A 26,616-nucleotide genomic window follows, 5' to 3' on the forward strand; every position below is an offset into this window, starting at 1 on the left:
ACAAAGGACTAGGTCCTGTCCACTTTAATTCATCCATCTTCTCCATTACAAGCAGAAGCAATTGTGCCAACTAAACAAATATATTATTAGCTACACGTGTACAGTCCCAGAATTGCAGTTGTTTCTTGGTGAAGAATTCTTGATTCTTGTGTGTTTACACATTATATTTTCAGTGGAGTTGCATTGACCCCTCCCATTTCTGTGTCTGTCTTCTCCAGAGGGCTCTGATCATGGCCTGGGAGTATGTGGCTGGCTGCTGGTCATCATTTCCTTCATCATGACCTTGGCAACTTTTCCTGTCTCCATCTGGCTCTGCATAAAGGTAAACTTTCTTGGAAGACATTCAAGGTGTGGAATCAACTTCAAATGAAGTAACGTTTAGTAGCATTTTCATTCTTAATGGAGGGTGTGCCAATGACTAAACTTTTTAAAATAAAATCTCCAACTTGACACATCTCGGTCCCTGCACACAAAACTGCCTTTTACTAAGAGCTAAGCTACAAGAGACGAATTACACAAGGAGGAGCATGTGAAGGGAGTCGCAATGTTAGCCGGGAAGCTGAGTTTTCAAAGAGATCGGAAGGCTTTGTCAATTTCTCCTCTTTACAGAGCCTGGGAGATCCCTGCTCAGAAGGTTTGTTAATTTCCTCTTTGCCTCCAGAAGCCTTTGTTAGTTTCACCTCCCCTTCTAAGAGGTGAAGAGGAAATAAACCTTCTGAGCAGCAATCTGTAGAGAGGGGAAATTGACAAAGTCTTACGATCTTTTTTAAATCAAAAAGAGTCCAGTAGCACCTTTAAGACTAACCAACTTTATTGTAGCATAAGCTTTCGAGAATCACAGTTCTTTTCGTCAGATGCAAGAAGCAGCTGAGCATCTGACGAAGAGAACTGTGATTCTCAAAAGCTTATGCTACAATAAAGTTAGTTAGTCTTAAAGGTGCTACTGGACTCTTTTTGATTTTGCTACTACAGACTAACACGGCTAACTCCTCTGGATCTATGGTCTTTTTTAAAACTCAGCTTCCTGGCTGACATTGCGAAGTCGTTCGCATGCTCCTCCTGGTGTAATTTGTCTCTTGTAGCTTGGTTTTAAGTCAAACCTTTGACCTTTCAAGGTCAGTACTGACTACTCTGACTGGCAGTGGCTCTCCAAGATCTCAAAGCAAGGTCTTTCACATCACCTGCTGCCTGACCTTTTCACTTGGAGATGCCAGGGATTGAACCTGGGACCTTCTGCATGCCAAACAAAGGCTCTTCTACTGAGCCGTAGCCTCTTCCCCTGTATGCTTCTTCAGCCTCAGTTTGCCTCAGTGCCACGGAGGGAAGGGAGAGATGTTTTAATCCTTCCACTTGGTTTTGTATATAGGAAATCTCTGTCTTGGTATCTGCATATTTAAGAAAAAAAAACATTATTTTCCTTTAAAATGTTAGTGACAGAGCAAGCGAGCCACTCTCCTACATGCACGCACATCCGTGAACTCACACTCTTGCTGCCTCTCCTGCGGTAGGAGGGAGGCATGATTCCTTCATGCCTCTTCAAGCGCCATTAGTGTCTGCTTCTCTGAATGGAGCATGTAAGAGCTGCAGTTCACTGCTTCCAGCACTCACACACACACGCAATAAAGGAAGTGGAAAGCACCCCACAACGTTGCAGAAGCCCCCGGGGCAATCTCCTGTTTCCTGGAGAGAGCAAGAGTGGTTAGCAGGGGTTTTACTGGAAGGTGCCCAACCATGCCAACCCTTGATCATAGCCCTGGGATGGTTCTGGTTCTGGCTGGGTTTAGGCCTGGCATACACACAGAAGAGAGTGAGGTGAGAGAACTCTCAGGTGGTAAAATGGATTTTGATTTCAGTCTGCAGGTGGTTGATTTCAGATATGAATGTTCCTTCACATAATACATTCCTTGCAAGTGGAAAGCTAACGGTGCAGGGAGAAGACTCCCCTCCACTTTGCTTGCTGCACAGGGACCGTTTTTTTAAAATTTGCTACAAGTTTTTAAAATGGGGGTGGGTTCCAAAACACAATCTGCATTCTGAAGCGGTGCAATTCGTTCTACCAGCGGAAGAGTCTGCCTGCGTATCTGCTCCCACATTCTCCTGCACACGTGAACCGAGCAGCACTTATTTTCATTTGTTTATTTACTTCGTTATAGCCTGCCTTTCTCCCCAGCGGGCACCCAAAGCAGCTTGCATCATTCTCCTCTTCTATAGTTACAGAGGAGTTGCTGTCTTCTGCATGGTACTTTGGGGAACCTGCTCTTACTGTTTATATTTTGCTCCTAATGGTTTGGCTGTGTTTTAAAATGATTTATACATTATTTTTGTGCACTACTTCAGGAGTGTGATCGGAAGAAATGTAGTAGTTGGAGTGCTGGTGTCAGTCCCTGGCAGTTAGGTCCCCTCAAATTCTCCACAGTTAACACACAGGTGTTCCAGTTGAAGCAACTTTATTAGAGATCCATACAGTTCAGGGTGTTCACACAAAGGTAGCAATTGGCAGAAGTGACTATTCAAACAGGGCACTACTAATTATAGGGAAACTTCCCGCCTTTGGGTCCTTTGGCACGAAACCCCAAAGAGTTACATGGGAACTGATTCGTTTAGGCTAGACAGAGCACAGAATGAAATCATCCCAGTCTCTGAGAAAAGATACATCGCTCACTGCCCGCAGATTGCATCCAAGGACACTTGCTACAAAAGTAAAAGTAAATATTTTCAACAGATAACAGAGAGGCCCAACTGATTCTCCTGTACATTTCATGTTAGCAGTTTACGCGCTCTCAGATGATATAACAGAATACAACTTTAGCAAACAGTTATGATCAGCACAAAATGCAAAACACAATATTGGCAGGTATGCTGGCACACATAACAGCTGGACTAGGACCTGGAATAACCAGGTTCAAATCCCTGCTCCACTATGGAAGCCTTGGGCTTGTCGCAATCTCTCAGCCTAGTCTACCTCACAAGGTGGTTGTTGTGAGGATAGCATGGCCGAGAGGAAAATGATATGATAAGCTGTTTCAGGTCTCCATTAGGGAGAAACTGTGGGATGTAAATAAAAATACTGTGCAAAGCATTTTGTGGTCAAAGCCAATGCACATTTTAGATAGAGGTCAATTTTCCCCTCATCCTTATACATAAAACAGCATAGCTACAGAGTACAGGTTCAACTGGATCATGGCTGGATCCAGATCAGCCGAGAATCTCCTACCAAATAAACATTTGCCTTACATTTTAATTGTCATTTTGAATATTGTGAACTGGTTTGGAAGCCGATTTTTGGTGGGAAAACAAGAGACAATTATAACCTTTTTCTGAAGACGGGTGGGTCTGTACCTACTGCAGGAGCTCCTCCTCTTTTAGGCTCCACCCCCACTCCCATACTTCCTAATAGCATAATACCATGTATCATTCCTGTCTCAAAATGGATGGGATTACATATGCTTATATAATCTTGTTGGTTTTGGAAACCTGCCTCATCCATGTTGCTTGATAATCTTATCCTACTATATAATTCCTTTAGCGTCTTTCCGACGATGCAAATTTATCCTGGTGCGCCTGCATGGCGCACCAGGATAAAAACGCGCTGTGGAATGCCACCAATGGAGGGTGTGGACTAGGTAGCCCAGCTGGAGGAAGAGGGTGGCGCAGGAAGAGAGATGTGTGGAGCCCGGGTGATTGGGTGGAGGCGAAGTGCCCGTTGACCTCAGAGGCCCACCGCGCCGTGCCACTCTCGGCGGGGACCGGGTGGAGGTAAAGCACCTGTCGACCTTGGAGCCTTGCCACGCCACGGTGCTCTCGGCGGGGACTGGGCGGAGGCAAAGCGCCTGTCGACCTCACAGCCCTGCTGCGCCATGCCGCACCACAGTGCTCTCGGTGGGGACCGGGCAGAGCCTAAGCGCCTGTCTCCCTCTGAGCCCCGCCGCGCTGTGCCGTGGCGCTTTCAGCAGGGACAGGGCAATGGGGCATGAGCAATGTGCCCATCGCCCTGCGAGGCCTGCTGGAGCCGGGCATGCGGAGGGAAGAGCGAACCTGCTCTGCTCTCTCTCCCTGGCTCCACACCCCGCCTCCCAGCCCTTCCCACACCCCTCCTGCCTCTCAGCCCTCCCAAGAACCCCCCTTGCCCCTCTACCTGCCAGTCCTCCCCAGACCCCTCCTGCCTCTCCACCCTCCCCAAACCCCCATTGCCTCCCTACCTGCCATCCCTCCCCACACCCCTCCTGCCTCTCAGCCCTCCCAAGAACCCCCCTTGCCCTTCTACCTGCCATCCCTCCCCAGACCCCTCCTGCCTCTCCACCCTCCCCAAACCCCCATTGCCTCCCTACCTGCCATCCCTCCCCACACCCCTCCTGCCTCTCAGCCCTCCCAAGAACCCCCCTTGCCCCTCTACCTGCCATCCCTCCCCAGACCCCTCCTGCCTCTCCACCCTCCCCAAACCCCTATTGCCTCCCTACCTGCCATCCCTCCCCACACCCCTCCTGCCTCTCAGCCCTCCCAAGAACCCCCCTTGCCCCTCTACCTGCCATCCCTCCCCAGACCCCTCCTGCTTCACCACCCTCCCAAACCCCCATTGCCTCCCTACCTGCCATCCCTCCTCAAACCCCTCCTACCTCTCCACCCTCCCCAACCCCCCATGGCCTCCCACCCAGCCATCGCTTCCCAGACCCCTCCTGCTTCTCACCTCTCCCCAGACTCCCCCTTGCCCCCCACCTGCCAGCCCTTCCCAACCTCCAACCCCCCACCAGCCCTCCCCAGACCCAGCTTTCTAGAGCCCGTTGTATTTATTTGCATAACAGGCTCTGTTTCTAGTCTCTTTAATAAAATTCTTAATTTTTAAAAAAGAGAATCTTACCTCTTTCCTTCTTGTTTTACACAACTGGCAGAATCCAACGGGAAAGCTTTTCCTGGATTGTACAAGTGATGAGTTACATGTTTAAATGCTGCCTTCTATGGGTGGGGGGAGATCCCTGTAAGTAGAAAAGAGGGGAAGAGTTGAGCCTGCCTATTTGTCTGATATGCTTCTGATCTTAGTGGGCGGAAGTTAGGTTCATGGGGAAAATTTAAACTTTTGCTACCATCCTGCCATTTGAAGCAGTCCAGTGTAGAGAGAAGTCCTTTCCTGCTTGATTCTTCTGATTGTATAAACTAGCTCTGAGAGTGTGCCAGCGGCAGATTTCCATTGTTCCACTTTCCAATGCACTGCACCTTCCACCCTGAGCAAATGTATATATATATTGGTTGCCTAGAAACCTTGTTGATTTACCCGTAATCTGTGCAGCAGGCATTTCTCTCTTTCTTTCTCTCTGAGCTATTACAGCTGTAGCTTCTTGGCCGAAGCTTTTTTTTTTGATACATGGGCTGATATAACACCAAACCTTGGTTTATTGCCACGGGAATGAGCCTTGGAAATCCACATGCTTATGCATACTTCTTTTTATGCATGACTCAGGGATAGTGACTTTCCAAGAAACTGCAGTTCGCTATGTCATCCAGGTCAGACAAATCAACAAGCTGTGGTTTGTTCTTTTGCCTCCAAACCAAGTATAAAACCGGGCTTTCGAAGCCAGGTCCGTAAGCATGGTTTGTTGTTCCATTCAAATAAGGACGAGGCTTATGTTGGCTATTTCCTTAAAATCTGTCTCTGATGTGAATATACAAACAGCGTTCCTAGTTTACCTTTAGTTTCTTGCTTTTAGTGTTAACAATTGTATAATATAACAAATGCAACAGCTTTCCAAAACAAATGTATGCCACAATCAGCACATGCTGAATTTCTTTCTTACAGTAAACCAAAAATTATTCCCATATGAGCAACAGATGACAGATAACCAAACATTGACCCATAACCCTGCCTGGAACATTTTAAGTTTTAGCCATTTTATGTATAAAATATCAGAACTGTTTATTCTTCCCTTGTGTTCTCTGATACAGCAGCATTCTAATTAGACACATGTCCAGTTTCTTTTCTGTATATTATCATGTGTATGCTACATGTGAATGTTTTACAAAAGCTTAGCACAAAATAGACTGAAAGGTGACTTTATTTTTCCACATGTGGGACTAAACATTTTTCACTTATTGTTCTAATTTGCAGATAGTCAAGGAGTACGAGCGAGCCATCATCTTTCGGCTGGGACGTATCTTAAAAGGAGGTGCGAAAGGGCCGGGTAAGTATTACGTTATGATCAGCAATGTGATGTACCTCTTGTGCTTGCCAAGAGTATGATAGCACTTGGTTTGGTACAAAATAATTCTGCTTCCCCGAACGTTCTCACAGAACTTAAAAAAGATTCTGCCCAGGCTCCTAAAAAGCATCCACGGTTAGCTCCGTCAAGACCCCAAAGTATTGGATTTGTATCATTAAATGGAACAGGATCATCAATTTGACCTTTCTGCTTCCGTTCCTTGGCAGCCACCGCCGCCCCCCCCCCCCATGTTTTTTTCCTCAATGTGATCAGCGAAAACTTCTTGAAGCCCTTGACATGGAGTGTTGTGGGGTCAAGAGGGAGGGTTAACAGTAGAAGGGCAGCTGGTGGTGGGGGGGGGTTAAGCATCCCTTATATCTTTTGCCCAGCAAACACTTCCACCCAACACACACACATACACTGCTTGCACTTCGCACAGGTTTAGTAAATAAGAAGCTTTGGAACCCCCTGCCTACTGTCAAGTCTTTATGTTTCATGTTAAAGGGCAAATAGTTTTCCATATCAAGGTGGATGGATTCCAAAATCACTTTATAATGCAGTAGATGGTGGTGTGGGACCTGCTGTTAAGGGGCAGGGGAGTCAAACTCTTCAGGGCATTCTTAATAGCTCTTTTGAAATTTATCGTCTGCATTTTCAAGCTTGTCTTTTACAGGCCCAGATGAGCCTGTTCTCATCAGATCTCAGAAGCTAAGCAGGGTTGGCCTTGGTTTGTAATTGGATGGGAGACCTCCAGCGAAGACCATTAAAACCCCACATTAAAACCCCAACAGGGGTCATCATAAGTCAGCTATGACTTGAGGGCACCCCCACACACACACATACTCTTAAAGGCTAGAAACTTAATAAAGAAACATAAAGGAGATTTTTTAAGAGCCAGCTTGAAATGAAATTCTGTGTGAGGAAAACATGAGTCTGGTTTAAATCCTTTACATTCTTTTGCACTCCCCCCTCCCCCAATGGCATTTCACTGGCATGATCTGCAGATCGTTTATTTTTAAAAATATATCAGACTGTCATTTTCTAATGGGAAAGTGTTTTCTTTGCTGTGAGCTTGTGGTTTTATTTAATTATAATTATTTAGGTATATTTTGTGTTTGCGCTCAGGCTAGCTGGTGGTGGAAACTGCCATCAAGCCACAGCGTCTTATGGCGACTGTAGAGTTTTCAAGGCAAGAGACTTCAGAGATGGTTTGCCATTGCCTTTCTCTGCGTAACAACCGTGGTCTTCCATAGAGGTCTCCCATCTAAGTCCTAACTAGGGCCAACCCTGCTTAGCTTCCAAGATCTGATGAGAATGGACTAGCCTGGGCTATCCAGGTCAGGGGTCTGGCAATGGTTAAATTGAATATGTATTTTTTATGTATTGACTTCACACAAAGATAATGAGAGGTCTATCTAACAAAAGATAAGGTGACTAGAAGAACAACAGAACCACAATTACCAGTCATTCAGCCCAGAGCAAAGTCCTAACCACAGCCACCAAGGCAGAAACTTCTAGGCCAGAGCAGAAAAACAGGAAGTGTGAGTAAAGGTGTAGCAACGCTTTTAGTGGAACTGTGCCGTACACCACCACACTATCCACCCCTGTAATCTGTATGTTCTTCTTAATTGTTTTTACAAATTCTGCTGTTCTGATGGTTTGTGGTTCTGCCTTGGCTGAAAATGCACCTCAAAACTTGATGTGTCTGCAGAATCCTGTGTTTACGTTGAGATTTTTTTTCTTGCCCGTCCATCGGGTTGTGTTGCAAACTCAAATGTTCCTTTCGGCGCTGCTGGGAAAACACCATCTGACCAGAAATAAGAGTGACGCCCCATGTAGTGCCCTGATAATCTCCACATATTCTAACCTTTCCGTCATTACAATAACAGCTGCCCAGTCACTGAACTCTGCCAGAGAAATCCACTCCTCTTTCTGCGCCTCTTCTAGCTGCTACTCATGTAGGACTTTGTGGAACTTATGGATTGCCCATTTAGCCACATACAGTCTGGCTTTTATCACTTGCACCAAACCTATTCTTGTACCAAGCACAGCCTTAAATTCTTCAGTCAAGGTCATTGCTATATCCGCCGATTGGAGCAAGGTACTCCAATCCAGTTTTAAACTGTGTGGCTAATTTCTACTAAGGACAGGAAGCCACTCCTTTCAGCCAAAGTTAAGTCAAGTAGTAACCCTGCCTCCACCCTTCCACATATGTCACTGTTCTAGGCCAGCTTCCCTAGTACCCTTATTTGTCCTTTAATATATAATAATATATATAATTTTATTATTGCAAAAAGAAAATACAGAAAAAGAGGGATGAAGGAAGGGGACAAGAAAAACAAATATAAAGCTGTGTGCTACAAGGATTATTAAAGTACATAGTACAAAAATCATAAACCTTTAAAGGTGTTAGAATAATAATTGAAACTGTTTAGTGTATATTAGTGTATATATTTTCTAATAATCAACACATGCAGAATTCAAACCTCTTTCTACTCCTTATCTTAAAAAAATAAAAAACTCACCATTCCATTATTACTCCCCCTTATTTGTCCTTGATTATAATTTTTCAAAAGTACATCAGTGCTGATTAGTGGTCAGAAAAGAATTGTTTACACATTGCCTTGGGAAACACTGATGATGCAACTCTGATAACTGTCTCCATCTGGAATACATCAATCATCCACTTCTACCTGGACATAATAGGGTGTCTTTGCTTTGTGGCATTTTTAAGCACCTGTGGAGACAGGAAACTCAGAGCAGAACCACAAGTGACAAAAGGCACAGATTGGACACTTGCCAGCTTCCCTCAAGTTTTGATGGGAAATGTAGGCAGCTTGGCGGAATGCTGGACAAGTGACAGTTGAAAAGTCCATTGGTCAGCAGTCAGAGAGCCAAGCTGCAAGACCAGGATGCCTACATTTCCCATCAAAACTTGAGGGAAGCTGACTAGTGTCCAATCTGTGCCTTTTGTCACTTGTGGTTCTGCTCTCAGTGTCTGACTCCTTGGCATAAGAGTGGTTAGTGTCTGGCTCTTCCACAGACATGTGGCACATCTGGTGTCTCTGCCTTGTAGTTGATAGCCAGTTCTTCTGCAGATGTCCTTGAGTATCTTGGGGTGCAATATGTTATGCACAGGCCACAATTATAGCACTGCAGGTTAATAAAAACGCAGTTTTCAGGCTGATATGATATTTTTGAGCAGCAGAAACGTGATTTCTCTTCCACACACACACACTGCTTTGCTGCTGTGTGTCGTGAAGCACCTGATTGCATTGTTGCCGTTTTTTTTTATCGTCTCCTCTTTCAATAAACATGTTGGCAGTGGCTGTAGCTTGTGCTGAAACTGCAGATAATTCATTTGGGTGGATTCAAATATGACAGCAACCTCTTCTTTCTTCTTGGGGCAGATCTTTTCTGCAACACATTTAATAGTCTGTCTGTCTGTCTGTTTCTTTCAACTTGGAGTTCCTGACTCCAAAAAACAAAATAATCTCTCAAAGCTTCTTTTGAGAACCCCTCAAAACTTACAGAAGGCTGCCTGCTTCTTCAAAACTGCAAGGAATTCTGATACACTTCCCTTTCATCTCTGAGGTGGAATTGATATTTTTCCAGCAGAAAATTGTTAGTAGGACAAAATTGCCTTTCAATATTTTAATAGTCTCTTTATAGTCCGCCTTACCCTCGGCCAAACTGATTAGTTTCCTGTTTAATGAAAAAGGGGATGCCTGTGTTCAAAGACTGGAACAGTATTTTAAAGCAAGAAGAGGAGAAAGTAAATGTGCTCATGTTGGGCAGGAACTGCGGCCCCTGCTTTAGCGGCAAAAGGTTTACACTCATATGTTCACTTATCATGGATATCCCATGGCCACCATGTTTCATGTCTGTATTTTTCTTTCCCACAGGCCTTTTTTTTGTTTTGCCTTGTACAGACAACATTATCAAAGTGGACATGCGGACGATATCCTTCGACATACCTCCACAAGAAGTACGTATTTTCCCCTTCCTGGGTTGCCTTCTTCTCCTATAGTGCAATCCTGAGTGGAGTTACACCCTTCTGAGCCCATTGACTACAATGAACTTGAAAAGGTGTAACTTTGTTTATAGGATACTAAACAAAGCTAATGGGTGTGATCTCTCTTTCCTTTTTCTTCCCCTCTCTTGCCATCTGAATTTCAGAACTCCAACCAAGTTTCTTTCTGTTTACTTTAGAGGGAATTCTTGGGATCAGAAGGAATGGTCTAGTCTGGGGAACTTGCGCTGGGAGGGAAGGGCAAAACACTTCCAATGCTGTTACCTCTCTCCAGTTAGGGAGCACCCCTAGCAGTAGTTTCTATGTAAAACTAAAATGTTGAGAGATCCAATTGAAAATCTTCCATATCATGTCTGTTTGTGTGCATTTCTTAAAGATACACAGGGGCCTTCTCATGATTTGAATGGGGTAACCCTGTCAATCATCAGAATTGGAACCTGTATCATTGGCGGGGTGTGTGTGGAATGTGTGGAAATGGTTACCGATGGCTGATTCCGCACACGTTGGATAATGCACTTCCAATCCTCTTTATAGATCATTTGGAACGGATTTTTTTGTGTGCGGAACAAAAAATCCACCTCAAACAATTGATAAAGTGCATTGAAAGTGCATTATCCAACGTGTGCGGAATCAGTCATAGTCTTCAGGACATGCTGGTCCCACAACATACATTTCCATACATTGTTACAGTCCCACTCTCTGCTTTGTTCATGGTTTCAGGAAAGAGATTATTCAGCAATTTGTGGTTGCCAGGTAACTAAAAGACACTGTTCAACAAAGTGCTTTTTTATTTTTGTTTCCTGAAACTCCTTGAGGCGAGGGTAGAGCATTTGTTTTGCACACACAAGGTCCTGGATTCCTTCTTTGTCCTCTCCAGTTAAAAGGATTAAGTAGCAGGTGACGTGCCTGAGATGTTTGAGAGCTGCTGCCAGTCTGAATAGAGAGTACTAACCTTGATAGACCAGCAGTCTGACATAGGATAAGGCAGTTTCATGTGTTCGAGTTCATGTGAAGATCAGTGTTCATTCCAGGAGGAACCCGAGAAAAGGACTTTTTCATGAGGATCGTAAATTAATTTAAGGAGTTCACTGCCACAAGATGTGGTGTCTTGGATGGTTTTGTTTTTTAAAAAGGGAGGTTGCCCAAATGGGTAGATGATCAATTTGTCTATGGGCCAAGCTACAAGTGACGAATGACACTTGAACGGCAAGTGGAGCGCAAGTGGAGGGCAAGTGAAAAGGGAGAAATACACTTGCCGTTCAAGTGTCATTCATCACTTGTAGCTTGGCCCTACTTTAGAGCTAAATGAAGCCTCTTTACCCTAAGCTAGGCTATCTGTGAGAGCCAAGCTACAAGTGACGAATTACACACGTGAGTCTGTTCACTTGCCAGGCAAGTGTCATTCGTCACTTGTCGCTTGGGTCTCAGAATCAGATGTTGGGGGACATGCTGGGAACAGTTTCGCTGTCATCACACTCCTGTTTTGAGCTCTAAGCAGCATCTCACTGTCCCCTGTTGAAGACAGAATGCTGAGCTTGGTTTGACCCAGCGTGGCAATTATGAAAATGTCCTTCTGTTCTTATGAAACCAGATCATGTCTTTAGTGTTAACATGCCCCTTGAATTAAATCTGGGCATGTGCTTCCGGGCCTTGCATTCTACAAAGAATTCTCATTTCCACTGTAGAAAGGCTCCTGTTTGGTTTAACTGTACCATTTGCAAACTCTCCAGCCTCTCTGTCAAAACAGACAGCTTGCAATAACCGGATCGATGGGTCTCATTTTCGATCCAGTCAGCAGGCCTGCCAGTCACCAGCGATGGTTTGTGTCGGCAGTAGCTGTCACAGAACTGGGAAAAGATTAATTGTCTGGAAACCTAATAATCATTAGGCATAATGTGTTTGCTGTTGCTGACCTATCCGCCTACTTCCTTCTTTTGTCTTGGCGCCTTGATTTGTTTGGTTTTTTTCCCCCCAATTAGATTAAATTGTGCTTGTGGGTTTTTGTTTTGAGGGGGAAAGCAACAGATTTTCATGGAAATTGTGGGAGTTTGGGGGGAGGCTGTCCCCACCTTGTTTTCTCCTTCATAAAAGAATGCTACTTTTGTTATGACACAATTGCCAAGCACAAAATCCCAACATTTGGTGAGAGAGACGGAGTCTGTATAACGCAGCCATCTTCTTAATTAGCACAGACCACAATTGATCCACTTGAGATTTCTCCTGTGTGTGTGCACGCGTGCACACGCATGCATGTGTACAGGGGGGTGGCGGCTGTTGAGGCTGAGGCAGGAAAAGTGGCACCTATGTGGGCGAGGCTTGCAAAGATGGCCACCTTCCATTCCACACAACATCAAAAGGTGTTTTTACCAAAACACTTGTACCAAAACAAGCTTGGGAACAATCACATTAGAGCAAGGGAAGAAGGACAAATACAGATGACTTTATGTGGATGCTCCTGAAAACACCATTGTGGTAAGGATGCCAAATCACAGCCAAACATCCACATGGAAACAGCCCGGCTGAATATGTGACTGAAAACCCTGCAAAGAACAGCTTTGTGAAGTCACCAGGGAGCCTTGCCTTTGGTGCTTTGATCTGTGGTTGTTCCTTAAGCCCCGTCATTAAGGCAGCAACACACAGGAGTGAATCAGCCCCTGGCTTGAAGGGCATCTAATCCAGGGCTGGGCAGCTTGATAGTCATCGAGGGCCAGTGGGAATTAGTGGTGATAAGAGACTCAGATACTGTTGTGCAACCGCAAGGCCTTTAACTTTGCACACAGTTTTTAATCTAATGGAAAGAAAAGCAGAAGGGCCAGGAAGAAAAAGGTGGGTGGGAGGGAACCTAGTAGCGGCACATTGGCAGCAGCAGAGACATTATGTCTAATGACACTTACAGTGCAGTTCTAAGAAGGATTACTCCAGTCTCAGTCCACTGAAATCACTGGGCTTAGACGGGAGTAGGATCACACTGTTAGGTTTGCGGATAGTTGTTTTCCCCTGACGCCCTGTTTGTGAATTCTGTGGGGGTGTTAGCTTTGCCATCTCTGATCAGAAGGAATATGCGTGGCTGAAACCACCTCCCTCTCATCAGGTTTTCCCCCACTAACCCTTCTCTGCTCTAATTTGGATGGCCCATGTTGGCCCTGTCTTGTCAGATCTCAGAAACTGTGCTGGATCAGCCCTGGTTAGTACTTGGATGGGAGACCAGCAAGGAAGTTCAGGGTTGTTATGCAGAGGCAGGCAGTGGCAAACCACCTCTGTTTGTCTGTTGCCTTGAAAACCGTAGCGGGGGGGGGGGGTCACCCAAAGTCAACTGGGACTCGATGGCACTTTTCTGCTTAACCTAGTTACTTGCTTATCAGGTTGCCACACCGCAACCTGGAGCTCACCCCCTTTCCCTTTTAACTTGGCTGCTGGAGTGTGGCCCTTGTAGCTTTTCCCTGGACTTTTTGGCTTCTCTCTGATTTCTCTCTTGCTATCGTAAGCAGGACACCAAGTGCGTGCATTGCACAAGAGGCAAGGAAGGAGCATGCAAGAGAAGCCTCAATTCCTGACTCAGCAGCATATTTTAAAAAGATAATCTCTGGGGTGCAAGCTGGCAGCTCTCCTTCCTTCTTTGTAGAACACTGTCCCTTTCAAAAGCCACTAGACTTCTTGAGATTGTTTCTCTCCCCTTTTTACTATCAGGTCTGCTCAATTTGAGGCCCTCCAAGACCTGCTGCGGGTTTTATGGAGCCCTGGGCACAGAGGATCTTTCTGGCACCCTTCTCCCTCCACATCATGCCCACCTTCTCCCACCTGCCAAATTCTGGGCCCTGTTATTGTTTCCCACCCCTGTCATAGCTACCTCCCTCTCCTCTGTTGCAGTGCCTTTCTTTTCCACCACGACCCTTCCCTCCCAAGTGAGGCTATGCTGAAGAGAGAGCCTTTTTGCCCTGTGAGCAATTTGGCCAGCTGTAGCATCTTCCCCCCTCCCTTCGAAACCCAGTAAATGAAATCCAGCATTCCCTGCCAGCAGCATAATTAGATCATCCTGAGATCTGTTTGTGTTGTATTTACTAGCAAATGAAATACGGCAGGAAGAAAATCTAATTGCTTGAGGAAAGACTCTTTTTTATTATTATTAATGGAAAGGGGGGAGAGAGAGAGTAAATTTATTATCAGGGCTATTGATGCCCTGCATCAAGCAAGCTGGGATTCTGCACTTTGTGGCATCTACAGCATTTTGACCACATTTATTTTGGTTCCCTCCAATCTTTTTTTATTTGCACATTTTTCACTGTTTCCTTCTGGTTTTTCTTCAGAGCCCATGTTCTCCACAAAGTCTTGGTTGGACCTTACCAGTTAAGACTCATTTCCAACTAAAACAAAATCCAAGTATGGGTTACTGTATCCAGAACCTCACATCCATCTATTGGCTCCCACCCTTCTCCTGCTATCAAAATCTGCATTGTAAGATCATTGGGACAGGGATCTATCTTGTTTTGCTTATGTGACTCTGTAAATGATCAAAATGCATACATTATATTAAGGCAGCTTTATATATCCATACTTTGGTATTTTACTACTATATATAGCCATACTTTGCTATTTTACATTAGCAACCCAGCTAGCTGAGTATTCTCTCTAACTAGGGTTGCCAGACTCCAGGTGGAAGCTGGAGATGTCCTGAAATTACAACTGATCTCCAGGTGACAGAGACCAGTTCCCCTGGAGAAAATGGCTGCTCTGAAGGGTGAACTCTATGGCATTATACCCCACTGAGGCCCCTCCCCTCCCAAACCCCACCCACTGCAGGCTGCACCCCCAAAACCTCCAGGAATTTTCCATCCTGGACCTGGCAGCTCTGTCTCTAGCAGAGATCCCCAGTGGGGCAGTCACTGATGTAGGGTTGCCAGCCTCCAGGTAGTACAAACCCCAACGAGAGAGCCACGTATATAGAAGAGGAAAAGCAGAAGCCGTGGCCGACTGACTAGGAAAATATCAAAAAGTGTATTTAAAACAATTCTATCAGAGTGAATTATACAATAAGTGCAATAAACATTCCTATATCACAATCAATACAGCTCTTTAGGGAAGCCCCGGTGAACACCTCTCCACCACGTCCGAAGAAGGGGTAACACAGACTGCCCTAGAGTACTTATTAGGCTATGTACTAAGTCCGATTTGGAACAATGAATACAACCAAATACAATTACAAGTATGTGCAACAGTTATTGCAAAAATAAATCACAATGCCAATAAGGTCATAGAACAATAAATCCAATCGCTAACTGCTGAAACCAATCAAATTGCAACCGCAACGGGTTAGCTAGCAAATGAACATCCCGTATCGGATTCTTCTTCTTCCAAGCAGTTACAACTGAAAAATACAAAATAACAATCAATGATCCATTCCAATATTGCACATATTCCCACCACATCTTGTAAACATATACTCACTTTTTACAGACACAATTCACAAGTATTCCAAATCAAAAGCATAATGGCGGCTCGCTCTCAGGCGTAAGCACAGCCGAATAGAACGTAAATTCTTAAGTACCATCAAGCCTGAAGGCATTGAAAGTAATTTAAAGCACCAGAGTCCTGATCCGTCCTCACAAAAAGGCAGTAAAGTCACAGTTTAAGTTTAGTCCCTTAGGTTCAACAGTGCAAAGTCTGTGGATCCACCATGCCTCCTTCCTTCCACAGAGATCAGTTCCCCTGGAGAAGATGGCTACTTTGGGGGGTGGACTCTATGGAATTATGCCATGCCAGGGTCCTTTCCCTCCCCAAACCTCACTTTCTCCAGGTTTCTCCAGGTTTCACCCTCCAGATCTCCAGGAATTTCCTAAGTTGGAGCTGGCAACCCTATGCTGATGTGTTTCTTGGTACCTGCTTGTTTCTTTCCTCAAGCAAGGAGCCAGTCCTGGCTTTTTTCTCACTGGAGCAGGAAATCTTCAGAATACCTCAGGAATCATGCCTTTGGGTTGGTGGGTAGTGGCACCCATTCTGAAATAGCTGCCCCCCCGCCAGCATAAGAGGATACTTGGCTTTGGCTCTCACAGCCTTTTGTAGTTGCCCACCGTGGCAGCCATTTTGTGATCAGTATCACCTCCTATGGCAGCCATTTTGTGGTGTTGCCCACTCTCTTGTCTCAAAATTCCAAAAATGCCCCCAAGCTCATCGAGGTTGAAGAGTTTTGCTCTGCACTGGCTGCCAGCAGCTCTCCAGGGCATCTGGTGGAGAAAGGTCTTTCCCAACATCTGCTTACCTCAGAATTTGTAACTGGAAATGTCTGAGACTTCCTGCATGTAAAATGTGTTGTTCTATGACTGAGTCATGTCTCCTTCCATAAGTAGGTGGCCTTCAGTATTCAAAATGTTGAAAGATTTCAGTAGGGCAGGTTCCGAGGTGGTTCTGCTGTTCCTTCTGCTCTTGAGCCAGGCATCATATACTGAGTCAGAGCATCAGTCTGTCTTGTCTACTATTACCTTCCTCTGACTGGTAGTAGTTCTTAAGATCATGGGCAGAGTACCTTTTCCAGCATCTGCAGCTTTGTGACCTTTTAACTGAAGGTGCCAGAGATTGAGCCTTGGGCCTTCTGGATGCCAAATATGTGCTCTCACACTGAGCTACAAGCAGGAGTAGAAAGAGGCCAAGGCCTCCCTCTGTTCTTTCAAGCCCCTCCCCCCCATTGATGGACCTCTCGTCCATGAATTTGTATACTTCCATTACTGCCTCCCACGTCTAAAATTAGGTGGTAAGTTCCTTGGGACAGAGACACATTTGCTTGTGTTATTCTTTGTAATGCCATGCATATGCATAGTATAAATAACAAATGAGCTGTTTGCTGCTCCCTTCTTGCAGGGTGCTGTTTATGAATCCCAAACAGCCTTCTACAACAAAGAGTGACATCTTTTGTCTCCTTGAAAAGTGCCTGAGAGACTGTTGGCAACTTGTCTGGTGCCACCACACCTTTTAACCTCCAAAGGATTTAGCCATGGTTCTGAATCAGGCCAGCACCCACAGCTCACATGCAAACCAGGGGGCCATTTCTGGTTACTGTCAGTGAGTTTTTTTCCTGTAGCTACATATATCCACAAATTGAGTGCTGACTCAGCTGTCATTCTTGTCCCTCCCTATGTGCTTTGCTTAGAGGGAATCACATGAAAAGGAAACAAGGCTTCCCTCTTGGGTACACACAGAACACAAGATCTGAGGAATGGTAGATGATTTATGTTTCAGGTGACAAGGAGTGATAGGTTAATTTTTTACAACAAATGCCACAGTGATATCTAGTTTAGGTTACGGTCATATTCCTTTGAAGACGGTCCAGAAATCTTAGTTGACACAAAATTTGGCAGCTAGAGTTTTTACACAAGATTTCTCCTCAGTGAGCGTGTAAGGCCAGAAACGGCATTGGTTTCTGATTTGTGTTCAGGCCCAATTCCATGTGTGATGTTTGATCTGTAAAGCCCCAAATGGCTTGTCCCTCCCCAAGGACATGACAGATCTCCACCCATACGAAATCTGCTCAGGACCTAAGGTCACTTGCTGGTGCTGTGCTTTAGGAGCCCACTCTATTAGATGTAAAGTTGACAGGTACCCGCAGCTGCCCCTGGTAAGTGTTTCTTCAACTCCCTCCCCTGGGACTGCAGAATTCCTACTCCACAGAGATGCAGATGGCACTACTACCCCCTTTGGGGACATTCTGGCATAGTCTAAAGACACGCTTAACCTGGAGGGCCTGTGATTCGTTCTGCCTTTTAAAATACTGTCAAGCCTTTTATTGTTGGTTTAACTGGGGTGGTTTTTTAGTTGATTATTTAATAGATTTTATTCCAGTTTCTATTTATGACTGAAGTTGAAAGAGGAGCACTTACTTAATTGTTTTAAGCTATCTTGGTATTTGAAGAGAGATTTAGGATATTTGTCTTATAAATAAATAAGATAGGTTATAAAACCCATTTGGGCAGAGCTCCTGCTCAACTGATGCATCCTCCCTTTCCAGGCAGGGGTGGTTAGGCTGGGTGTGGTTATGCTCTGCAGCTCTCGTCAGAGGAATTGCTTTGCTACCTTAGCCCTGAGATCAACCATACGATCTGTTTAGTTTAATTATCTGTAGATCCGTTTGAGAGCTGTGTGTTTTCAGGACAGGGAGGCAGCCTGAGAGTTAGCTCTTCCCACTCGTACTTTGCACTATTATTTCAGTGTTTCCAGAATCAGTGCATACAAACAAAGAAATACGGCCGCCTTTTGAAGGATGTCAATGGTGCATTCTAGAGCATTAAATGTCAATTGTCTCAGAAAAGTGTAACTCTGTTTACGAATACGATTGCACTGGAAGTTCCTTTGCCCTTGTGGAAGGGAGAAACATTATTATTTCATTTCTTTCTTTCAGTTCTCCTCTCCCCACCCCGGTTTTCCTCTTCCCAATCTTGGCTCTGTTTTTAAGCTGCTAGAGAAGCCTGATGCTTTCTGGTAAAAGTGACTGAGATTAGTAGAGTAATCTGCGCCAGCATACTGTTCTTCATTTTAATTGCTCCTAAAAAAAAATCCCTTCCGGGCATTGCATGTTAGATTGTAAGGCATTAGCAGGAACCCAATGTTCTTGTTTTAATAGCACCGATTATTATTAAAATTCTTGCCACAAATATGCAGGTCCTTTTAAGTTTTGCATGACAACAGTCATAGCAAAAACAGACAACAGTCATAGCAAAACTATGGACCTTGGGATGTAAGTACAGTATTTCCTCAAAATCAAGATTAAGATTTTCCCCAGATATGCCATAAAATAGAGGGGATCATCTTATGTTCGTGTGCAAGTTACAGTTATGTGCAATAATAAATTGACATACATATATCACTTTTAAGGGGTCATCTTACATTCAGGGTCATCTTTTTTTTGTGAAAACATGATTTTTTTTATTATAGCTTGTGTGTTCCGTTTAACTGGAGTTCCAAAGCCTCTTGCAACATTTATAAAATTCAGGATATTCCATTTTTTAAAAATCTGTGTTTAATTTTTGAAAAAACATAAAATAAATGGACCAATGAGAAGAGATGATGGGTGGAGTGACATGAAAACTGCATTTTAAAAACTGAACTTAAAAATGCCCCCTCCCCCTATGTAAACTGTTTTCCAAAGAGCCTGTTGGGTGCCCCAATTATTGGCTCATTGTATGCTGTGACATCAGAGCAGGCAAACCAACAGCAAGCTACAAGATGTAACACTTGGGCAGCTTGCAAGAATAACCAAAGTTATTCTATGATGTTAAAGGATATGGAGAAACTGGCAGAGGTTAGGGACCGATTGCATGGCTAGAGTAAGATAATAAGGGAGATGGTGCAGTTCGTGTCAGAGGCTATTTACATCTCAACTAGGATGCCAATTTTAAAAAGTTCTACAAGGTGCATATCACATAATGAACTTTTCAGCCCTGAACAGCAAAGATTCTGACTGGTAAAACTACAAGAGTCTCAGAATCTCTCTACATGAGACTTCTTACATGAGGATTCTCAAGTGAAGGGAGATGCAATGTTAGCCTGGAAACATAGGCCGATTCCAGACGGCCCTCCCCATCCCAAAACGTCGCACGTCGTCGCGCGGAAAACGCAAAATATCGCGTTTTCTCACGCAAGTTTTGCGCGATGTCGCATAAAACTTGCGCGAGAAAACACGGTATTTCGCGTTTTCCGTGAGATGACGCGCAACGTTTCGGGACGGGGAGGGCCGTCTGGAATCGGCCATAATTTAAAAAGACAGAAGCAGAGGTTCTGTCAATTTCCCCTATCTACAGAGCAGGCAAAGATCACTTCTCAGAGGGTTTGTTAATTTCCTCTTCACCTCCCTGAAGGCTCTGTCAATTTCCCTTCCCTTCCCTTTCAGAGAGGCATAGAGGAAATTAACAAACCCTTAGAGCAGCAATCTTCACCTCTGACTTTTAAAACTCGGCTTCCTAGCTAACATTGCATCTCCCTTCACTTGAGCATCCTCGTGTAAGACATCTTGTGTAGAAAGACTCTCAGATGCTATAACTATGTGCTATCCCTTTGTTATAACAAAGGTTACTTTGCTTCAGTTTTGTGGATCTTTAGTAGTGAAGTCTGTTGCCGTGTAACTGGGAATACTGGCATAACAGGCAGCAAAGGGCCATAAAGTAGAGTTCAGTGTTATTCTCTAATGCCCTTTAATCTATTGCTGAACACTTTATTCTCCAATTAATTTAACTCTCAGCACAACAATCTGACCTGTATCAATAGCCTACCTAGCCAAATAACAACACAGGTGTGATGCAAATCAAGACATGAGCAAATGTGTATCGACAAAGCAATAAAGTTGGTTAATACTTTGTTTGGTGATGAGCTAGTGGATAGGTTGTGGTTACTAGCAACATGCTGTTGGTTGCTGCTGCTAGCTAAATGCTCTGAATCAATTATATTGCTTCTTTTTAAAAAAATAATTCTTACATTGAATTTTCTCTCTGTTTCTGTCGCAGATCCTTACCAAAGATTCAGTAACAGTTAATGTGGATGGTGTGGTTTATTACCGAGTCCAGAACGCAACCCTTGCTGTAGCAAACATCACAAATGCTGATTCCGCCACTCGGCTCTTGGCCCAAACCACCTTGAGGAATGTTCTAGGGACCAAGAACCTCTCCCAGATCCTCTCTGACCGGGAAGAAATTGCGCACAGCATGCAGGTATGGCTAAGCAATGTTCAAATTGTGTGTTCTTGGACTGTTAGAGAATGAAATCTCTGTTTGGCACAGGAAGTTGAAAGTATTTTGTGTAGATATGGCTGTCTGGAAAATATTGTTCAGGATAAAGGGAAGTGATAACAAACACTGCATAATTCTTAATTGAAAAAAAATGTTCTTAGTAGCTCCAAATGTTCAGTGGTGCTTCTGCGCTGAATATTTGAATTGGGGGGGGGGCTTGTTCACATGAAAGAACTGTGTTAGAGACTATCATGAGCTGGAGGAACCCTGTGGCCTTAATGTGAATTCATTACTAAGTAAATGTGTGTGAGAGAGAGACTTGTATTCTGCAGTTTTCCCAAATGAGTGTAGGCTTTAGTAATATACACTAAACTTAGAAACCCGACAATTCTGCCTTATTTTTCAGTGCTAAAGGGGCAAGTTTTCTAGTCCTTCAGGCTATGAGAATAGGTTTGAAATAATGTGGGTAATACCTGTGAACTGCAAGCTGATCATCATCATCATCATGTGTACTAAAGATCTGGTACAGACACAGGCATAAATGCTCAGTGTCTTTATTCATTTGAGCTATGTTTAAACTTCATAGCTCTTGCAACATTTATTTCGGTCTGTATGATCTCTTGTGTTGATGGACGGCTTTTAACGCAGCTACTATTTCATACTGTTAACAGAGCACCCTCGACGATGCTACTGATGACTGGGGGATAAAGGTGGAGCGTGTGGAAATCAAAGATGTGAAGCTGCCCATCCAACTCCAGAGAGCAATGGCTGCTGAAGCAGAAGCAGCCCGCGAGGCGAGAGCCAAGGTAGGAGAGTTGGCATACTTAGGTTTGTTTGCATCCAGTTAAGGAGATCATCTCCTAAAAGATGGTCCAACAAAAGAGAAAAGCGGGTGCCATCTTTGAAATCTTACAGCTGCTGACCTGTAGTCTTCGGCTTTGGACAGACACCTGGTTTCCAGGTTGACACATGTCCCCTAGTTAGTCAGTTTCCCAGCATGGAGTTTTACTTTTTAAAAAAAATATCAGAATCTGGTTATAGTTTGACAAATTTTACAAATATTTTGAAGTTTACCACTCACAAGATCACAATAAAGTTGAGGGCGAGATTATTTCTTACAGCAAGAGATAAAATTTCAGGAACCTAGACAAGAAGCTATTTTAATATGATGATAACAAATGGGATTGAATAAGAAATTAAAACGTAAAGGAAAGGTTTTAGAGTTCCATAGATAAGATTAAATCTTATCTTAGCTAACTCTTGCTGGTTGTCTACTTCAACAATATTGAACCAGCTGGATCATTGCTCTTGAATGCCTGAAGCATCTTAATATTGTCTATATTAGTCAGAACCCACAACGGTCCTTGGAAAGTATCTGGTCAAAGGAAATGAGATCATCTGTCCACTTAACATACTGAAAGATAAGTTCTTCATTACAGATGGGTTGTCTTTCCAACATCCAACTGCTCCGTAGACCTACATGCACAAGTCCCTATAATCACTGAGCATTAACCCTTCAGGCCTCTCCAAAATGGCTGATTGTTTGCCTAAGAGGATGGTGTTCCTTCCATCTGCCCTGGCCCCGGCCTGGTGGAACGCTCTCCCGCTGGAGATCCGGGCCCTGTGGGACCTGTTAAAGTTTCACAAGGCCTGTAAAACGGAAATGTTCCACCGGGCCTTCGGCTGAGTGCCGGCAGGTGTCCTCCTTCTCCCATCTAAGACCACCCCTTCTTCTGGGGCTGCCCTCGGCCATCTGCTATGCCCGTGCACGGACTCTCAATATTTGTTTAAATAGCCTGCTCCTGGACTATTTTAATGATTTTTTAAAAATTATTATTGATTTTATGTTTTTGTGATTTTAATGTATTTTTTAATGTTGTTAGCCGCCCTGAGCCCATCTGTGGGGAGTGCGGGGCATAAATCAAATAAATAAATAAATAAATAAATAAATAATAACTGAGCATCCATCTTAGAACACTCCCCAGAATTGTCTGCAATGTGCAGGTGAACCTTCCATAACCATCCTACATGTATAACAGCACTGTTTTCTCCTGTTCGTCCACTGAGATCTTCTTTACATGTTCAGGGACAGAGTACCTCTGAGTACCAGTTTCTGAGGGGGACAGTAGGAAATGGAAGCTTTGTCCTTTTTGTGTGCATCCATAGATACCTGGTTGACCACATCAGTAAACAGAATGCTGGAGTAGATGAACCTCTGATCTAATCAAGAAGAGTTCATTTTACGTTGATAGTTGCCTTCTAGCTTGTTCAATTTCCCCCCATTGATTTTGCAGCTTTGTTACAGTATCTTATACAGCCTATACGATCTGTCTTCAACAAGTTTTTAATTTGTTTAATGTTTTGTTTTTGTTTTGAATTTAATGTATTTTCCAATATCACCTGCTCAGAAGCAGCATTACAAACTACGAAAAATGGGGTACAAATAAATAAATAATTGCTACATTTTGAGATATATAGTGTCAGTATATGGCTTCACTAAAGATTTTAACTGCTCGTTCATGGAATTAATTTTGGTGAAGTGGAATGCAGGGTAGCCAGGAGGGAGCATGTGAACCCTGCTACTTTGACTGTTTTTTGTTTTACTTTAAAAAAAAATTGTTTTCATGTTATCCCTTTGGAATTCAATACGATCATCGTCTGGCAGTTCTTCCTCTTGTGCTAACTATTTTTCAAGACAGTTAACAATTTGGCATATTGCATTGTTCTCTTGCCTAGAAAAAAAATTCTGGCTCCAGTTTATTTTTAGAAGATGAAGATAACGTCTATAGACACACCACAGTACCCTTTTCTGTCAAAATACAGACATTCTAGCATACTGTCTGAGACCTTTCGTTTGTAATGCTGTCGTCCATAGCTCAATGATGGAGTGCATGCTTTGCATGCAGAGTCTCTAGTATCTGTCATTAAACATAGGATTACACGCAGTTGCCTTCTACTGAGCTGCATCTATCCACTTAGCTCAAAGCTGCCAAAATTCAGGCAGACAAAGGTTTCTTTCAGCACCTGCTACCTGAGATCATTAAGTGGGGATGCTGGAAACGGAACCTGGGATTCTCTACATGCAAAGTTGCTGAGCCATGTCCCTTCTCGAAAGTGCACAAGGTGGCTTCCTCGGTACTTAGATATCTATGTCTGGCTTCCTTCTAGGTCATTGCGGCAGAGGGTGAAATGAATGCCTCCAGAGCCCTGAAGGAAGCTTCCATCGTCATCACGGAGTCTCCCGCAGCCCTCCAGCTCCGCTACCTCCAGACCCTGACCACCATTGCTGCTGAAAAGAACTCCACGATTGTCTTCCCGCTGCCTATAGATATGCTGCAAGGCATCGTGGGGATGAAACGCTAACTAGGAGGGAGGCCAGGTGCTATAAAAGGGCAAAGTGGAAGAGAAAGAAAATGAGGAAATCGATATTTCTGGCTAGCTTTCCACATAGATGCGCATCCTGTGATTTGTGTCTGTGGGCGACCCGTATCCCATTGCTGTTTATCTGAACAAATTATGCTTTGATTTTAGGCTGTGTCATCAGAAAACTTGGTCTTTCAATCAGTCTGTCCCCGCTGCCCCAAATAGAGAATTTTAGGATTGCCTGAATTTGACAGTCGGAGAATGCCACAGCATCTCTGTGAAGCAGGCAGTTTCAGAAATAATAACATTTTTCTCCTGGGAAGCAGCTTCTCAGTGGTGAATCAGAAGTGGAACTTTCCACCTGCTGCCTTGCTACGGCACATAGAGAAGGAATGAACACACTGTAGTTATGGGAACAATATGCTTGTAGCTACGATGTTCAGTCATTCTCGGATGTGTTTGTTTTGTGTGGAGACTAACAAAAATGCCTTCTATAAACACTTGAAAATGCCTCTGGATCTGTCTTTTTGTTTGTACATTTTTTAATAAAATAAATGTGTGCTTTTTTAAAAAAATAAATAAAATCTTATTTTTAGATGCCTATCCATTGAATTTTTTAATATATATAAAAAGCATGAGCAACACAAAATTGGAATCTCAACTGGTGCCTTTCATTATTAACTCTATTTTGTTTGTTTTTCATTTTTCTCTGATCACTAGTATGTGGAACTCGGTCTTTGTGAACAATAGCATTAACTGCTTGTGGTGGCTTAAAAGCAGGTTTCATTCCTGGCCACGTATATCTGTATATTTGCAGTGTTTTCATAATCTTTACATTCAATGTGAATCCTGTACAGTGGAAGTTTTACCCTACCCCTAGACATTTCAGAGAGTGAATTGTTATAGTTCACATGTTCAGCTTTAAATGCAAGATACCAGTCTTTGCTCAATGACCTTTGAGTGTTACAATAATTCAGACTAGGATTTCTGGCTTCTCCCTCGACCCTAACCTTTTAGCTGCTGCTTGGATAGGATCTTTCAGGCAAAGCAAACTCCGGTGTGTAAAGCGGAGATGAACTGTTTTGCCAACAGTCATATGGCTAAAGGCACAGTAACTAATGATGCCAGCAAAACACATGGTAATTCCAGTTCAGGCTTGGTTTCAAATGCTGTTGTTACTATGTACCATCCAGATGGTGTGTCCCCTGCAGACTCTCAGGTGGCCAAATGCCACTTGTCCCTCCAAGTGGTTGCACATGCTGAGCCAGTCAGTGTAGCATGCATGCAGTCCCAGACATCTAAGAGAATTACAGACCTGTTATTACTCAATCTTTTGGCTAAGATCAAGTGTAGTACCCTGCTTATACCAGGATCCTCTCTTATTTGGAACGGCTGATTTCACCCTGTTTACTTTCAGCAAACCAAAGTTTATGGAGGAAAGGTCTTTGCAGTGTGCCCTTTTGCGCTCTTGCAATAGTGTGTCTGCATTTGTCTGCCATGGCATGTGCTCACACCAGCAGGAGAGGAACGAGGAACTGCAGTTCATCAATCAGCAAATGTTGCATTCCTCTTGAAAGCCATTGTATGCATATGTACTGCCTTGCATGGGTTGAGACTGCATGTGAATTGCCTGTGAGGTCATTTTCACACATCAAGATTGGAAAGCCCCTTTGGGCTCCCTGCAAATATGATGTCTCTACAATCTTTCATACAATCTTTCTTAAATACCCCTCTCCCATTTCCCCATCACCTGGTATGAATGATGTTTGTGCCCGTAACGTAGCACAGTAAAGGATCACAGCAACAGGAAGCGTGTTCTGTGGCGGCTGTTTCCAAGACAACATATTTCTCTTCTAGCATTAACCAGGTCAGTACTGATTAGGAGGGAAGCATTCTCAACACGCTCGTGCAAGAATACAGAACGACACCTACCCACACCCACCTCAAAGCTTTGGTTAAAGGTCTGCCTGCCAGAAGGTTTTTTAATGTTGTGTGTGGAAATGCCAGAAGGGAAGATCGAAAAACAATGTATAAATGAAGGGCAGCCATATCTTTCAAAAGTGTCCTTGTTCACATGATTATGCCTATAATAAATAAACGTGTCTTATAATCAATTCTTGCTTTTGAATTTTTAAGGGTTAATTCAGGGGAAGGGAGGGGCTTTGGTTTGCATGCAAAAGAGCCTAGATTGCATTTGTAGCATCTTCAATTTAAAAGAAGACCTCAAGTGGCATTTCATCGGCTAGATTTGAGTTGCTTCCATGTGGAAAGTTTGCTTTGGTTTGGCCTGCACACTCGAATGAGATTGTTTTGGGGTGTTTTTTTTTGG

The 26,616-nt window shown here is 43.8% G+C and overlaps 1 protein-coding gene and 1 long non-coding RNA gene across 2 annotated transcripts in view; one reads left to right on the top strand and one right to left on the bottom strand.

Annotated features, from left to right (window-relative positions):
- STOM (stomatin) overlaps positions 1 to 25,822 on the top strand; it is a 38,933-nt gene extending 13,111 nt beyond the window's left edge. Inside the window, exons 2-7 of the mRNA XM_054997799.1 lie at positions 219 to 322; positions 6,098 to 6,170; positions 10,094 to 10,176; positions 20,703 to 20,906; positions 21,596 to 21,730; positions 24,093 to 25,822. Coding sequence (XP_054853774.1) covers positions 219 to 322; positions 6,098 to 6,170; positions 10,094 to 10,176; positions 20,703 to 20,906; positions 21,596 to 21,730; positions 24,093 to 24,287 — 794 coding nt within the window. The 3' untranslated portion in view covers positions 24,288 to 25,822. The remainder of the gene's footprint in view (positions 1 to 218; positions 323 to 6,097; positions 6,171 to 10,093; positions 10,177 to 20,702; positions 20,907 to 21,595; positions 21,731 to 24,092) is intronic.
- Positions 226 to 5,176, bottom strand: LOC129342172 (uncharacterized). The gene is made up of 4 exons (XR_008598208.1): positions 5,079 to 5,176; positions 4,856 to 4,970; positions 1,194 to 1,385; positions 226 to 312 (listed from the first exon to the last, which is right to left on the bottom strand). It is a non-coding gene; the product is annotated as an uncharacterized LOC129342172 (long non-coding RNA).
- Positions 25,823 to 26,616: the final 794 nt, after the last annotated feature.

The sequence above is a fragment of the Eublepharis macularius genome, chromosome 14, assembly GCF_028583425.1.
Source record: "Eublepharis macularius isolate TG4126 chromosome 14, MPM_Emac_v1.0, whole genome shotgun sequence".
NCBI classification, from domain to species: domain Eukaryota; kingdom Metazoa; phylum Chordata; class Lepidosauria; order Squamata; family Eublepharidae; genus Eublepharis; species Eublepharis macularius.